This window comes from Mobula birostris, chromosome 1 (assembly GCF_030028105.1).
Source record: "Mobula birostris isolate sMobBir1 chromosome 1, sMobBir1.hap1, whole genome shotgun sequence".
Classification (NCBI taxonomy): Eukaryota; Metazoa; Chordata; class Chondrichthyes; order Myliobatiformes; family Myliobatidae; genus Mobula; species Mobula birostris.
Genome location: NC_092370.1, coordinates 157,668,236 through 157,684,419, shown reverse-complemented (window position 1 = coordinate 157,684,419; position 16,184 = coordinate 157,668,236). Strand labels below are relative to the sequence as shown.

The following is a 16,184-nucleotide window of genomic DNA, read 5'->3' as shown; positions in this document are numbered from 1 at the left end:
TAAGGGATAGAGGTGGGAGAATGGAGTTGATTAAAAAAAAATCAGCAACTGCCATGATTGAATGGCAGAGAAGAACCAATGGGCCAAATGACTTAAATCTGCTCTGATATTTTATGGTCTTTAGTAGGAACCACTTCTTATGTTACCTGCACTCTCCCAGCAAATTGTGGTCAGGCAGGCCTGATCAGGTTCCAGAATACCGAGCTGGTGCATTTATTTGTAAAGTATCCACCTGGCTTAATCCAATCCAAGTCCGTGGACAAACAAGAGGAAAATCTGCAGATGCTGGAAATCCAAGCAAAACATACAAAATGCTGGAGGAACTCAGAAGGTCAGGCAGCATCTATAGAAATGAATGAACAATCGACATTTCGGGCCAAGAGCCTTCTTCAGGACCCACACCACCGAGTTCAAGAACAGTCATAAGGCAATACATTTTGACAAGTCAAACACGGGTAGAATATAGACAATAAATAGTAGGATGGTAAGGAATGCTGTTGAATCCAAGGACTTTTGGATTCCAGTCCACTGTCACTTCAAGAGTCAATGCAGGTCAATAGGGTAGTGAAGGAGGCATAGGGCATGCTTTCCGTCATAGGCTGGGACACAGGATATACTGAGATGTTTTGTTGCAATTTGTCAAAACACCAGTTAGACTCACTTGTAGTGTTGTACATAGTTCTGTTCGCCACACTACAGGAAAGATGTGATTATGCTGAAGAGAATGCAGAGGAATTCACCACGATATTGCCTGAATTGAAGGACTTTAGTTATGAGCAGAAATGGATATGCCTGAAGCAAAGGAAGACTTCTATATAAAATTATCAGAGGAGGATAAGGTGGATGGATAGACATGTTTTTCTCCCTCCCATAGCTGGAGTATTAAAGACAAGAGGGCAGAGGTTTAAAGTAAGGGGAAAGTATTTCAAAGGGGATTAGAGGAAAAGGTTTTTGTATTTAAAAAAAACAAATCAGAGTGATTGATATCCGGAAGTCACTGCCAGCGGAGGCTGCTATAATCACCATGTACCTACAGATAGCTGAGTTGGTACTTAATTAGACAAGGCATAGAAGGTTATGGATACTAGAAATGGGCAAAAAGGTCACTTTGGATGAGGTCCTGTTTCTTCACTGTACAGCGCTAAGATTCAGTTTCAGAAGTAGCTGCCTGTAGTTTGTAGTTCTCCCCATTTCCGTCCACAAAAATTGACTTACTGAGCCTGCACTTGGGAGATTCAATGTTAGGTCCCTTCTTCAACACGTGTTGCAGTTACAGATCTTTCAAAATCCTTGAGGTAAAAGCACCCCAGGCTGATATTTTTAACCCATTTTTGTCATGCCAATTCCACTTTGAGGTGTCGTGGTCAACTGCAATGTACTCAAAGACGATGTTGGGATACTGCTGTAGGTTAACTCACAATATTAAGGGGCACAGGAGTTTCAAACAAGGTTCTTGCTACATCATCAAAGTTGCATGCCTAACATATAGAGAACAAAAGGTGTATAGAATCATAGAGAGATACAGAACAACAGAACAGAAACAAACCTCTCAGCCCACGGATCCACAATGACCAACCCCCCCCCCCCCCACACCCCACCCAATTTATACTTTTGTTGGCAGGGCAGGTTAAGAAAACAGTTCAAGATACTGGGCTTTATAAATAAGAGCACAGAACATAATAACAAGCAATTTTGATAAAATCAAGGGCCTTTGATAAAATACTGGCTCAATCACCATGAGTAGTGAGCCTGAACATCTGACTGAACATTTGCCCCCCACTTACTACTTTGTTGTGGCCACAACGGGTAGACTGCTGAGCTTGCAGCTATTTCTACACTGCTAAGCCATTATCAGGCTGTGTACAGGTTACGTCACCAACTGCTGACTGCCCAAGCTAAGAATGTGAATTGCTTTTGGAGCCAGACATTCAGCTGAAATTCAGTGTCCAAAGCAGGCTTTGGTTACCAGTTCTTGCATCCACCTCAAGCCTCATTTCTTGCCAAAATACCCAACAACCTAGCTGAGGAAAAAGATGATTGTTGTCTCTTCTTGGTATCACAAGCCTTTAGAGTTTTTGAAGGTGATTTTATTAATATACAGTCCACTCTGAATGGATTAACTAGCTGCCCACTTCCAACCAACTGGCACTTCATCTACCATTCTAAATACAGATGCTTTCCACTGCCCATTTGATACGGCTGCCATAGGTATCATCATGAAAATGAAAGTAACAACTCACCAAGGTTGTTAACAGAGCACAGCCCAAAAGCTGAAATCTCTACCATGGGCAAAGGATGCAAAGACATCACTATCTGCAAATATGCTAGAAACCGTACACTATCCTGATGGAAATTTGTTGCTACTGCTACACCATCATGTTGTCCATATCTTGGCTTGAAATTGGGTCTAACCAATGGCAGGCTCAAGTGACTGAAGTTCAAGGAGAGTGATTTGGGCAGTAGATGCTGGTCTTGTCAACAATGCCCACATTTCATTCATAAAGAAAAATACCATAGTACAGAAAGATATTAGGGTTTTACAGTGAGTGGAGAAAAGAATTAATGACATGAGGAATTGCAGGAAACAGGATTTAGGATTGTGAACAGAAAGTTGGGGTTCTTCTTCTTAAAGCAGTAATGGAACACAAAAGAATTATTTAAAATCATAACACATTTAAGAATAAGGAACAAAGTCATAGATTGAAGGTAATTGGCAAAATACAAAGGCAAGATGAGATTATTTTTATGTAATGAGCTGCTGTATCTGAAAGGACTGGCTGGATAGGTGGTGGAAGCATTTTAAAAATAATTTACACAGAGAATTTGGATAAACACACTTGGAGGATTTGGAGTTTGATAGGGTAAGATAACCGGAATAATTCTCTGGAAGAACTGGCTAGAAATAAGCCAGGTTGCCCACAGCACTCATTTAATACTTTGAAGCCAGTGCCTGATAAGGTTCAGTCTACTGACCTTCAGAAGTCAGCTACCATGGGGATAAGATACACAGTTCAAACATGATGAAAGCAGTATACATAATGACATACAGACACTAGGGAGCGATTACAACACTAAATTAATGAGTAATCAGCAAACAATTCAAGCCAAAGGTAGGAACAGCTTCTTTCACTCTGCCATCTGATTTCTGAATGGACATTCAACCCATGAACACTACCTCACTACTTCTTTTATTTCTATTTTTGGCACTAATTATTTAACTATTTGAGATGTATGTATACTGTAATTCAGTTTTTTGCTCTAATATTAGGTATTGCATTGTACTGCTGCCACAAAGTTAACATAATTATGTATGCCAGTCATATTAAACCTGATTTTGAAAGGAAACCCACCCAGATGAATTGCAGAGTACAAATCTAGTGCCCCTTGTTACAAACTATGACTGAACTGTGATTGTTCTCCTAAAAGCAAAGGGATTAAATGTAATTGAGATATTCAAAGATCAGCAAAGGATTTGATAAGAGAGCACACAAGGTGAAACTATGCATTGTCAGAAGGAAAATTAGTTATTGTAGAAAGGCTTTGAAAAAATTTTGGGATTTAGTGCTTGGAAAGGATGGTGGAAGTAGATTCAATAAATGAGGGATTTAGGTAATACATGGAAGGAAAAATATACAGGATTATGGAAAAAGATAAGGCTACTGGGATTTATTGGATAATGCTAATAAAGCAGCAGTGATACATCATTAATGTGAACCAGAGGTAGGAAAATATTCACTTTCAATTGAATCACTTGGGCCTGGGTTTCTACTTTTCTGATCAGCCTGTATGTTAAATTTTATGACATGCTTTGCTATTTTTTCATCCATCTATCTCATTACTTGCTTGAATATTTCAGTCATGCAGTCTTCAAATTAAATTGGCAAGCTGGATTGAAAATTCACTGTGTGGGTAGGGATTTTAGTTTGTGGTGGGTTTTAGTGGAGTTTTGTATCAGGAGCTCCCTTTTATGATATGCATCCAGTTGTGATGTTGGGAGGAAATCCTGTTGCTGATTAGTTGCGTGACAAACTTGGTGCATTGTTGTCTGGAATTATGCCTGCATTGGCTCATAAATAGAAGCCAAGTCAACATGTTTGTTTACAGAATTGTTCGTGGAAAACCACACTTCTAGGAATTCTCTTGCATGCTGTACATTTACTTGCACCATGACTTTAACTGATGCCTGGTTGAATTTGAGCCTCTCTCGATCTTCACATCGCAACTGAGTTTCCGAAAAGACAACCAATCAGCCGAATGACAAGTATATAATGGCCAAGCATTTGGAGGACACACAATTAACAGCGCACTGATGATGTCTCCCTTCCTTTCCAGTTCCGAAAAACAGTCTTGGCCCAAAACATTGAACTCAGTTTCATAGATGCTACCTGACCTGCTGAATTTCTGTGGGATTTTCTGTGTTGCTTTGGGTTTCTAGCATCTGCAGAATTTCTCATGTTCATGATCTAAAGTGATGACAGAGTAATATCTCAATGCCTCTCCTGAAAGCTGAATTGACAAACTCATAGCTTGATATGTGACTGATACATTCAGATCGTAAATGCTTTGGGTGGTGACCCTCGCGTTGTTGGCACAGGGCTCTTCATTCTATCCCCGAAGCAGCACTATACTTGGCTATAACTTCTTTACAGTTTAAGAACCTGTTGATACTCATTGTTCATGCCAACACATCAGGGGTGGCTGCTTGGAGCAGAAGGTGAACCAGAACCCACTGAACTGTACATTGTTCAAAGGGAGGGCAGACAGGATAGAAATCTGCCACCTGATTGAGATAGAAAGGATTATGGATACAAGAATTTGAAGCAACTAACTCCAAACTGCTGGAAGAACTCATCAGGTCAGGCAGACTCTATAGAGGTGTAAGGGGTTTCTTCTTTCATGTTACTGCGAAGGCTAACAAAATTGCTTCTTTGTTATGTTATAACTAAAATGGCTTTTCTGTAATAATAACTGCGATGTAAGGAGTTCTCTCTCTCTCTCTCTGCTTGTTTGGGTTATATTATTGAAGAGAGAGTGAACGAACCAATTGGGATAGATGTTATTCTTTCTTGTGTGTCTGTAAGCTATTTTTCGCGGGCTTTGAGGCAGAAAGCGCAATGGGGACAGAGAGAGGAGACGCGATGCTGTGACCCTGGGTGGCGGGACCGATCCTGAGCGGGAGTCCAAGACCCAGGGTCTTCGGCGAGGAGAAGAGATGAAGACAGACTCGTGTGGAGCGTCTGGTCAACCACCGTGGTTGGTCCCAGGCGGCGGGTCAAGGGGGTCGGAGGGGATCGAATGGTGGAAAGACGACTCCGTTAATCAAGCTCCAACTGTTGTGCACGAAGTGGTTGAACTTTGATAAGTCTGGCGCCTTTTATTTTCCTTTTATATTTTATCTCTATTAATTACACAGTTCCAGTAAGATCTATAAAGTGTAATCATTTAATCGCATATGGTGTATTGTCTGTTATTCGGCGGGGTGGGGTACAATCGCACAGCACCCACACAAACTTGATTACCCATTCTGGTGGGGCCGAAGGCTGCTCCCCCTAGACGAAAGCGAGTTGAGTGAGTCTAAGGCTTACTAGGGGGTTACAGAGGTAAAGGGACAGTCAGTGTTTCAGGTCAAGGTCCTGATTCAGAACTGGTGCAGGTCCTGGTGGAAGGCATCAACCATCATCTCTTTAGCTGCATGACCTAAGGCCTTCCAGCAGTTTGGTTTATTTGCCCCCACCTGATACTGAATATGCTTTTACTTATTAATCAGCAAGCTTTATCATCACCAATTCACTTACTGTAAAATTTCTATTTCTATAGGATCGGGCTACCAGACCACAACTTCTCCAGGATATTCATTATCTTTTTCAAGACCCTTCATAATAATTAAACTTTTGAAACCTACTGGTCGTTATAGAATGTCTGTCAAATCGCCCATCTATCTCAAAACTGGGTTGACTAAAAAGGGCAAGAAGCCAAAACTGCGTGAAGTCCTATCAGCAGACATGATCAGCCCACCTCTGGGAGATTTTCACCACAAATTGCACATTGGCAGGAGAGGAGAGGGTGATACGTTTGGGGATCTTTCCTTCCTACAAGGCCAGGATGACCTTCTGTCCTCCATGAGTACATCGAAAGATCCAAGGGACGTGGCACCCCCTAAACCCCCTCGACTACACCTAGGAGAGCCCAATGACACAACTGCTGTCAATTCTACACAGGCAACCTCTGAGTCTCCAGATAACCAACCACCAACTCTTTACTCACCCTCCGTACAATACCACCTGCTGGAGGCATCTGAGGAAGCCCCACCAGATGACAAGCAGATAGATGACAAAGACCAGCAACGAACTGAAGGTGAAGGAGGATGGGAGTGCTCAGCTCAGAGAGGAATGGACGACTCTCATTCAAGCCCTTCTGAATATATGTTTCAATTTGAACTGGATTTGGGGCCTTCGATACTGGAAGATGTTCTCAAAATAATGGATAATCACAAATCCATAACATCGCAGCAGTAACGCTACACTGACTGCTTGACTTTAAGATGGTGAATTAAAAGTCTTCGTATATTGAACACAATAGCAACAATTTGCCTTAGGCAACCAAACCTATCCAAGGAGAACAAAGTAATAAATAGTGCTTGAAATTCTGATTAAATATATAGATATGATTGACTCTTTAGACTCATCTGCAATGAGATTTGCAAAGCAGGATTTCAGCATTGTATACTGAGCACACTTTGATTCCTCCTCCAGTTATCATCTTCATTAAAGTAGCTGGAAGTATGGTGACATAGCAACAGAGACACAGAAGTAAAACACTTCAACAGAATATTTTTTTCATCTTCTAAATAAAGTCTAACCAACAGAGAGACTTAAATCCACAGTTTCATTCAAAGATGAAATAGAGTAGGGAAAAAGACATGCCAAATTGGAATTGCATACAAAGCACTTCAAAAAATTAGGTTCAGCCATGGAGTTAGCACAGTGCAGAGAAAACTTTACCTTCTATATTTGAAGCGTATTGCTTACTGATGTCATCACACCTGCCATAATTAAATAGTGCTCAAATTCCTCTGTTTTCCTTCATATTACTTAACATTATTTCAGTCCTGTTCTAATAGTTTGATGAAATAGGTTGAAAGGTCTCCAGTTCCTATATTCCAGAGCCAATTATAGCCCCCCTCAAAGTTGCGTAAATAACAATGTGGCTTATACCATACTTCCCTTTAAAAAAAAGTTACTATTCCATTAAACCAATGCTCCAAAGGCAAAAGGGAAAACAACAGGAACGCCAGGATTCAGAAAATAATGATACCCACTTCAGAAAAGGCACACAAAAGATGTACTTTTAATATACTTAAGTACTAATGATAAGAGCTGCACCAGTAACAAAAGGCCAATGAGTTAATGGGCTACTGTAAATTACCTATTAACACAGGCAGTAGCAGAATAAAAACACTTAATGAGCAGGTGAGAGGAATAAATTGCAGTGTTACAAGGAAATGAGGGAATGGGAATGAGACTGATAGAATTGTTCTATTGGTAGCTGACATGGATCTGTGTCATAATAAATAAATATTTTCTCAAATATTGCAAAGTTTGCTGCTGAAATATTGTAGAACTGATGGTGAAATTAAAACTAGTCCACACCTTGCTCCACATGTCCAGTTATAGATTTAGATACACTGCCTACCAAAGCACCTGCCTAGTACCCTGGGGACCCTGATCCTTTCTATAGCGCACACAGGACCTCTAGTGGTAGAAAAGCTGTCACGGTAGCAGATAGCTCAGTCCTGCATTGTTTCTCATTCCGACTCTGTCCTCAAGACATGCACAAACTCCCTCCTCTTCTCACGTTATTTATTATTACATTTTTCAGAGGTTAATTTAAAGATTTGAATCTGTATTAAATATCACTATAATACTATGTAAAAATGGTGATTCAAATAAACATAAAAAAATTCAAGCTTTTATCGTGCAAAGTCAATTATTTTTCCACACCAAAGTCGACAGAGGCAAGGGAGATGCAGGTGATGATATGGTGATGACAAAGTTGAGGTTATTAGTCTAGAAATACAGGATACCATGTGTTCTCTGAATTAACAATGCTTAATCAAAATGTTGGATCCAAAGCTCTTCTAACAATGCTACACTTTCCTAGCTCTGTTCAATTGCAGAAGTCTTGAAACTTTGAGTCCACAACCTTCAGACCGACCTGTCTACATTGATTCTGTGGTCCCCTTGACCTGAAGCACAAATTTTCCTTCTGCACCAAGCTCAGGTATACTGTATATAGCACATACAATTTCAGTGTGCCTCATGCATACAGTATGAATTCAGCCAGAGACTCATTCCACCGAGATGCAACACAGAGTGTCATAGGAAGTCATTCCTGCCTGTGGCTATCAAACCTTACAACTCCTCCCTTGGAGGGTCAGACACCCTGAGCCAATAGGCTGGTCCTGGACTTATTTCCTAGCATAATTTACATATTACTATTTAACTATTTATGGTTTTATTACTATTTAATTATTTATGGTGCAACTGTAACGAAAACCAATTTCCCCCGGGATCAATAAAGTATGACTGTGACTATGACTATGATGAACCAACAGTACTACTGGAGATGCAGCCTTTATCATATTGATGAGGAATTCTACACTTGTACTAATTGTGAAATTTTCTGTTCCTCTTAATCCACTGAATTTGCTGTGATATCAGGCACCAAGTCTATGTTACTAAAGCACTTCTCAGATATTCAGGTGCATGTAGATCCTTACAATGTTTTCCTCCTTTTTATAGGTCAGAAGTAAATGAGGAGCATTCTGAGAGTTTTCAAATCAGAATCTAATTGTATAACAGCCTGAAATATCCATCAGTTACTTTGTGGCTCAGGATGTTTGCCCTGGTGTTGGTGAACTAGTGTATTCCAGACCTTAATTGCTCACTAAATTCCACATACCAACACCACACGTCCTGCCAAAGAGTCCCAGCCTGAAATGTCGACTGTACTCTTTTCTATTGATGCTGCCTTGCCAAGGCTGAGTTCCTCCAGTGCTTCTTGTGTGTTGACCACATACCAAGAACCAGTACTTCAGCTAACAATTCACAGCCCCCGTAGCAATAACAAGACTACAAGCTCACTGGGTGAACAACCTTAGCTCAACTATAAAGACATCAAAATACATACATCAGAATGCTCTTATCCACTGCAGCTCAGCATTCAATAACATCATTCCCACAAAACTAATCAACAAGCTTCAAGACCTTGATCTCAATACCCAATTGTGCAATTGGATCCTCGCTTTCCTCACTTGCAGATCCCAGTCAGTTTGGACTGGCAACAACAATTCCTGCACGACTTCCATCAGCACAGGTGTACCACAAACCTATGAGCTTAATCCCCTGCTCTACGCACTATGTGGCTAAACACAACTACAATGCCAAATTCAGGTTCGCTGATGACACCACTGTTGTGAGCCAAATCAAAGGTGGTGATGAATCAGCATATAGGAGAGAGACAATGATGTTATAACAACCACCTCTCACTCAATGTCAGCAAGACCAAGGAACTGATTATAAACTTCAGGAGAGGGAAACCAGACGTCTATGAGCCAGTTCTTATCTGAGGATCAGAGGTGGAGAGGATTAGCAACTTTAAATTCCTAGGTGTTATTATTTTGGAGGATCTGTCCCGGACCAAGCACGCAAGTGCAATTATGAAGAAAGCACGGCAGCTTTCTTTGGAGTTTGCAGAGATTCAGCACATTATCTAAAACTTTGACAAACTTCTATAGATGTGTAGTATAGAATATTACTGGTTACATCACAGCCTGCTTTGGAAACACCGGGGCACTTGAACGGAAAATCCTACAAAATGCAGTGGGTTTGACTCAGTTCATCACAGGTAAATTCCTCCTAACCGTTGAGCATATCTACATGATCGCTGTTGCACTAAAGCAACATCCATCATCAGGGACCCTCACCACTATGGACATGCTCTCTTCTTGCTGCTGCCATCAGGAAGGTGGTACACCAGCCTCTGGACTCACACCACGAGGCCCCTGAACCAAAGGCGATAACTTCATTCAACTTCACTTGCCTCATCACTGAAATGTTCCCACAACTAATGGACTCACTTTCAAGGACTCTTTATCTCATGTTCGTGGTATTTATTGCTTATTTATTTATATTATTGTTTCTTCTTTTGCATTTGAACAGTTTGTCATCTTTTGCACTTTGGTTAAATGTCCTAGCTGGGTGGTCTTGCATTGTTTCTATTATATTTATTATTCTCTAGATTTGTTGAGTATGCCCACAAGAAAATGATATATGGTGACATATGTACTTCAATAATAAAATTTACTAAGAGCTTTTCATTTCAGAATACTGCAACATCTTATGGTGCTCAAGCATTAAATTCTACCAGAGCAGATTGCATGCTCCTCCAAACATTCCATCACTGGTTCTGGAGTAATGCACCTGAGGTGAATAGGCAAGGCAAGAGAAGGGCAATAACATTTCAGGGAGCATCATCCCATGGTGGCCTCAGTGAAGATGGATGATGCAAGCTAAAGTCTGGGTTCAGGAGATTAATAATAGTTGCAGGCAAAGCTCCAAGTGATTACAATTCAAGTATGTGCTTCACTGTAATGTTGGCACACTGATTAACTGCTGAATGCTTCACAGATGAATCTCACACGACTTCCCTGTCTGCACAATTCTAATAGATGTCAGCAGAGAAGCATCAGCAGTGGGAATAATAACTGATTTTTTTCATTCCCAAACTCAGGACGTTGTGAAATATTGTTGCAGGTTGGAACTCAAACCTGGAGTCATCTTCTTTGCGTCCCCTGCGAACCCACTGGAAAAACTCAGCTGCCATCAGGGAAGTCTGAGAGATGCAAAGTATATACCTCAAAGTTCAGTGGTTGCATAGTTGGTAGGACATGACTCTGGGTCAAAGGCTGTTCTAGTTCCAGTCTTACTCCAAAACACATCATTTAGGCGACATTCCAGTTCAGTATTGAGAAATTACATCATGTCTGTTTTACTTCAGTGTCACTTTTCCAGATCTCCCAATATCTAAAAATCAGTTGATCTGTGTTTTGGATATACAGAGAACTGAGCCTCCAGGGTAGAGAATTGCAAGGATTTGGTCCTCTCCAAGGCCTACCACTTACTCTGAATCTGAGATCCTTATTTTTTAGACATTCCAGTCAGGGGAAACAGCAACTCCGCATCTACCTTATCAAGCTCTAGTAAGAACAGTCTGCTGTAATGAGATCCCCTCTCATTTTGCTAATATAAATTTAGACGAGTTAATCTCTTCTGATATGAAAAACCTGCCAGCCCAGGATTCAATCTGGTGAAGCTTTGCTACAATCCTATTTCAAGCACGTATAAGTAGAACAGACTAGTGTATAGTTTGAGATGTAATCTCATCGTTGCCTTTTATACTCAAACCCTGTCACAGCAAAAGCCATATCCCATTTTCCAAATTGTCAAGCACTCCAGAGTCTGAAGTAATCCTACCTGGTATCCTGAACAACAGTTATTCCTCAACTATTGAGTTATATGGTCACTTTATGAAAGGCCTTGCTGTAAGCAAATGGATATTCAAGTTCCATGTATAGTAACACTGACTAATCTTCAGAATTATTCAGCACAGGCATTCTGAGATCACGAAAGACACTGTCAAGCTTTTGTTTTGAGAAGCAATTTTATAACAATACAGGTAAATTGGCCTCTTCTGAAATTGTTTGAGAGAATAAATGGCAAGATATTTTGACCAGTAGGATGTCATTTAAGGAGATATTTGGAAAAATGTAACCAATGAAATTATGAACTGAAGTGAATAGGAAGTGATCTGGTTCACTGGTTATATGAGCTGATCGTTATAAGTGCACACTTCTCACTTGATCTGCATAGTCTATACTTATAAGCAAGACTGACAGATACTGTTTTATTTCTTGGCCAAGTATCCTTGAAAGGCACCATGGAAAGAATTATTTTGGAAATTGTTTCCATGTCACAGTGTACCCCTTACATCTTTGTGAAGATTCTGTAATGACTGGGCTGAGAAATTCTTAAAAAAAAACCCGATGGACTAAATTTAACCACTTACAGAAACAAATTCCTGAAATAATGCTGGCTCGTCAATACAAGATGAGCTGATTGCTCAGTCTGGCAGCCTGACATATCAACTTCAGCTGGCAGGCATGTTCTCTGAAATAAGTTATTTCAAATCCCAAGTAAGAAAGACAATCTAATCCCATTCTGCATCCTGCATCTTGCGGTCTCCTAAACCACCAGTCCCACACACTGTATGCTTAATTACTGGAGTATTTCCTTCCCAAACCAAAGAACAAACTCCAGGGAATGCTGTAGGTTCGATGTGTGTTAGTCAGTGACTGTAAGGAGTAAACCAACTTAACTCCTTGCATCCCTCCTGAATCATTGGACTTAATTTTGCCTTGAGCGGCTGACTAACCAATTGTATTGGCACCAAGCAGCATACCCATCCTTTTTGTGTAAATATGGCAACATCATGGGGGGGGGGGTGAATTTAAAAACAGCAATGCTGACTTTAAAAAAAAAATCGAGATTATCGTGCTTATACCATATACTTAAAGTTGCTTACCACCGTTGATCAACTGCAGAAATACACTACTGGAAGGCATGCCAGTAAATAGCTCCCAGGTAGTTCATAAGCATAATGAAAAATGATTGATGGTTAAGTGTAACAGCATAACTGTAAGCTCACATAGAGGTTAGCATGACAGCTGTACAGCAACCTGAGTTTCTCCCTTGCAGTTCACAATGTAACCAGAAACTCCAGGCAAAATGACTGCCCTGTAATCACTTCCAGCTTTCAATTACTCTCTAAAGGCTTTACACCAGCACATGGGAAATACAAGGTCTGTTTTGAGTAATGGATTTGTAGGCCTCACTGAAAACTTAAGTAACTCCAAATGCAATCACACAGTATGAGTGGAACAAAAACAGGATGAGAAGCATTTACCTCAACTCTTCTGGTTGCTTATATTTTAGTTGGTGATGTTGTGTTACTTACTCGAAAGGCATTACATTCTTAGAACCTACTCAACTTGCAGAACACAGCAGTTCCACCCCCCACCTTGGCTAACGATTGGGAGGCAGACAATAATAACTTGGCAACACCACTACCTCCATTATGAGTTTTCCTGTCTCACTTGTAGGGGTATGGCCTATCCTTCTCCTGGCCTGTCTTTACTTACTGCTAATCAGATTAGGGGGTGGAAGAGGAAGCAATGAGATTGCTTCTGGGCATAAACATTAGACAGCCAAAATCAAACACCATCAAATCAGATTGGCAGATTATATTTGTAGTCAAGACTTAACTCTCAGCCAAACCTCCATTATCTTCACTCTCTGGCTGTTCTTATTTAACATGTTAATGAGCGCTTTATCATTTACTGCTGCTATGATCCTGTGATGGTTTTCTCTTTCACTTGCTTCTTTAAGCTAAATATTATTTCTCAACAACTCTTAAATTTCCTGCAACAAAAGCATCTCTTCTTCAGCTTGGTTCAAGTCACAGCCTCCAGCCAGCAAGGCCTCAGCCTGCTATCCAATGTAATATTGAAAAATTTCTGGAGATACTGTCTCATGGACATCCCAAGAACAGTAGTGAGTTCTGCAGGATTGAACTAAGTTGCAGAGCGTTGCAAAATTAGACAGCTCCATCATGGGCACTAGCTTCCGTGGTATCCAGGACACCTTCAAGGAACAGTGCCTCAAAAAGGCAGCATCCATCATTAAGGACCCCAATCATCCAGGTCATGCCTTCTTCTCATTGCTACCAACAGGAAGGATGTACAGAAGCCTGAAGGCACACACTCAACAATTCAGGAACAGCTTCTTCCTCTCTGCCATCCAATTTCTGAATGGACATTAAACCCATGAACCCTACCTCATTACTTCTTTATTTCTGCATTGTACTGCTGCCACAAAAGTTAACAAATTTCACGATATATGCTAGTGATATTAAACCTGATTCTGATTCTTCCGAAGTCTTAATCAAACTTCCTTCCTTAACAACCCACATACAAACAGCAGGCACGGTAATTCTAACTTTAGTTGGATCATATGTGTAAATTGACCACTATTTTGCCCTGCCCAAGACATTACTACATTCTATGTTTTTGTACACAGTGACCAGGTCCTATTATAATAAGGTCCTTTCTTTCTAACTGATAGCATCTCTCATAGGAAACTGATTTCAGCAACTCTAGATTAAGATGTTTTATATTGCTGATCACCATAAGGTTTCATCCTTCTTCAGAAAACATATTTCATTCATAGATTATTAAAATAACAAGACTACTATTCGTGCACAGGTCAGCTGAATTCTTTGTGTGAGGGAAGGCTTTCACTCAGCTGGTTTCTCCTATTCTCATCTCTCTCCGAGGGCAAAGAATCTCTGGAATTCTCCCTCCCAAGAGTGGTGGAGACAAGATCATTGGATATGTTTAAGATGGGGTTAGATAAATATTTGAAAGACTGAGGAGCTGAGAGCTATAGTGAACTGGCACAGATGAGCAGAGGGGCATTGAGGCCATACTGAATGATAGAGCAGGCTTCAGTGACCTCATAGAGGCTTACTCCTACTTTCTCGTGGTTTAATGTTCTTGACTTTGCGTTGTATTCCTGTCATGCTGCCTGCATTTTATGGGGAAATACAGAACACACCAAAATTAAACCAACCTTCTTCTTACTATAGAAGAAACCAGAAGCACTACACACAGGGATGGAGAGACAAGGAAAAGATTATGTTTATTGCCCTTTCACAACAGTTCTCGAGCTGAGGCAGTTAACCATGGCAGTAGGCCCAGTCACATATGCACCACACTGTGTAAGGTGGTGGACTTCATTCTCTGAAGGAGATTGAATTAGTTAATTTTTTTTAAAACAACGATCTGTTAATTCCATGGTGAACATCACTGAAACTAGCCTGTTCTTTGAAGACCAGATTTGTTTAATTAATTGGATTTAAATTCCCCAGATGTTGTGGTGTGATTTGAGCTCATCTTTGGATCAATGGTCCAGGACTAATGATGCCAGTCCAAAAACGTAACCTCCATGCCTCTGTACCCGTACTTGATGTATTCATAAGTTGAATTCAAAATTCAAAGTAAATATATTATCAAAGTACATGCATGTCACCATATACTACCCTGAGATTCATCTTCCTGCAGGCATTCACAGTAAATACAAAGAAGCACAATAGAATCAATGAAACACCATACAGAACAAGATGGGTAAAAAAAATCAACGTGCAAAAGACATCAAACTGTGCAAATATAAAAAGAACAACATAAATAAGCAATATTTATTATTTTTATTATACAGTACTATCCAAAAGTCTAAGACTTTTGGATAGTACTGTATTTGTCAACGTGCAGCTGAGTGTGAGTTTATAAATCTGGCAGGAGCAAAGGATATTGGGAATGGCAAGGGTGGAATGCTGTGGGAGGGGAGTAGGACAGGTGACAGAGGAGTGGCAGGGGTGAGGAGTGGTGTGGGTGCAGGCACACCCAGCCCTGAGACACCAGCAAGGTCATTTGATTCCAAACGATTGGTTTATTGATCATTGCAGAATGTCTCTCTGGTGCTTCTTGCTCGGTCCCCCTTTCCCACTCTCAGTCCACAATAGAGACTCAAATCAAAAACAAGTTTATCATTCACATGTGTCATGAAATTTGGTTTTTGATAACATCGAAGAATTTAAAGTTGCTGACTCTCTCCAGCTCTGATCCCCTGATGAGGACAGGCTCATGGATTTCCAGATTCCTCTTCCTATAGTCAATAATCAGCTCTTTGGTTTTGCTGAAATTGAGTGAGAAGTTGTTGTGGCACTATTCAGTGTGTAATAAATTTACATCATCCTACGTGCTGATTCATCACCATCTTTGATTCAGCCTTCAACAGCAGTGTCGCCAGCAAACGTAAATATGGCATTGGAGCTATACTTAGCCACACAGTCATATCTATAAAACAAGTAGAGCAGGGTGTTAAGCTCACAGCCTTGCAGTTCACTTGGGCTGATGGTGATTGTGGAGGAGATGTTGCTACCAATCTGAACCGACTAAGGTTTGCAAATGAAGAAATCGAGGATCCAATTGCACAAGGAAGTATAAGGAA

The 16,184-nt window shown here is 40.5% G+C and overlaps 2 protein-coding genes across 2 annotated transcripts in view; one reads left to right on the top strand and one right to left on the bottom strand.

The window, feature by feature from the left end:
- dnajc17 (DnaJ (Hsp40) homolog, subfamily C, member 17) overlaps window positions 1–16,184 on the bottom strand; it is a 123,303-nt gene that overhangs the window by 28,252 nt on the left and 78,867 nt on the right. The gene's annotated exons all lie outside the window — the stretch shown is intronic.
- Window positions 3,151–7,874, top strand: LOC140201106 (cdc42 effector protein 2-like). Its single transcript, XM_072264716.1, has 2 exons — window positions 3,151–3,229; window positions 5,818–7,874. The coding sequence occupies exon 2, from the start codon at window positions 5,916–5,918 to the stop codon at window positions 6,513–6,515; it is 600 nt and encodes a 199-aa protein (XP_072120817.1). The 5' UTR covers window positions 3,151–3,229; window positions 5,818–5,915; the 3' UTR covers window positions 6,516–7,874.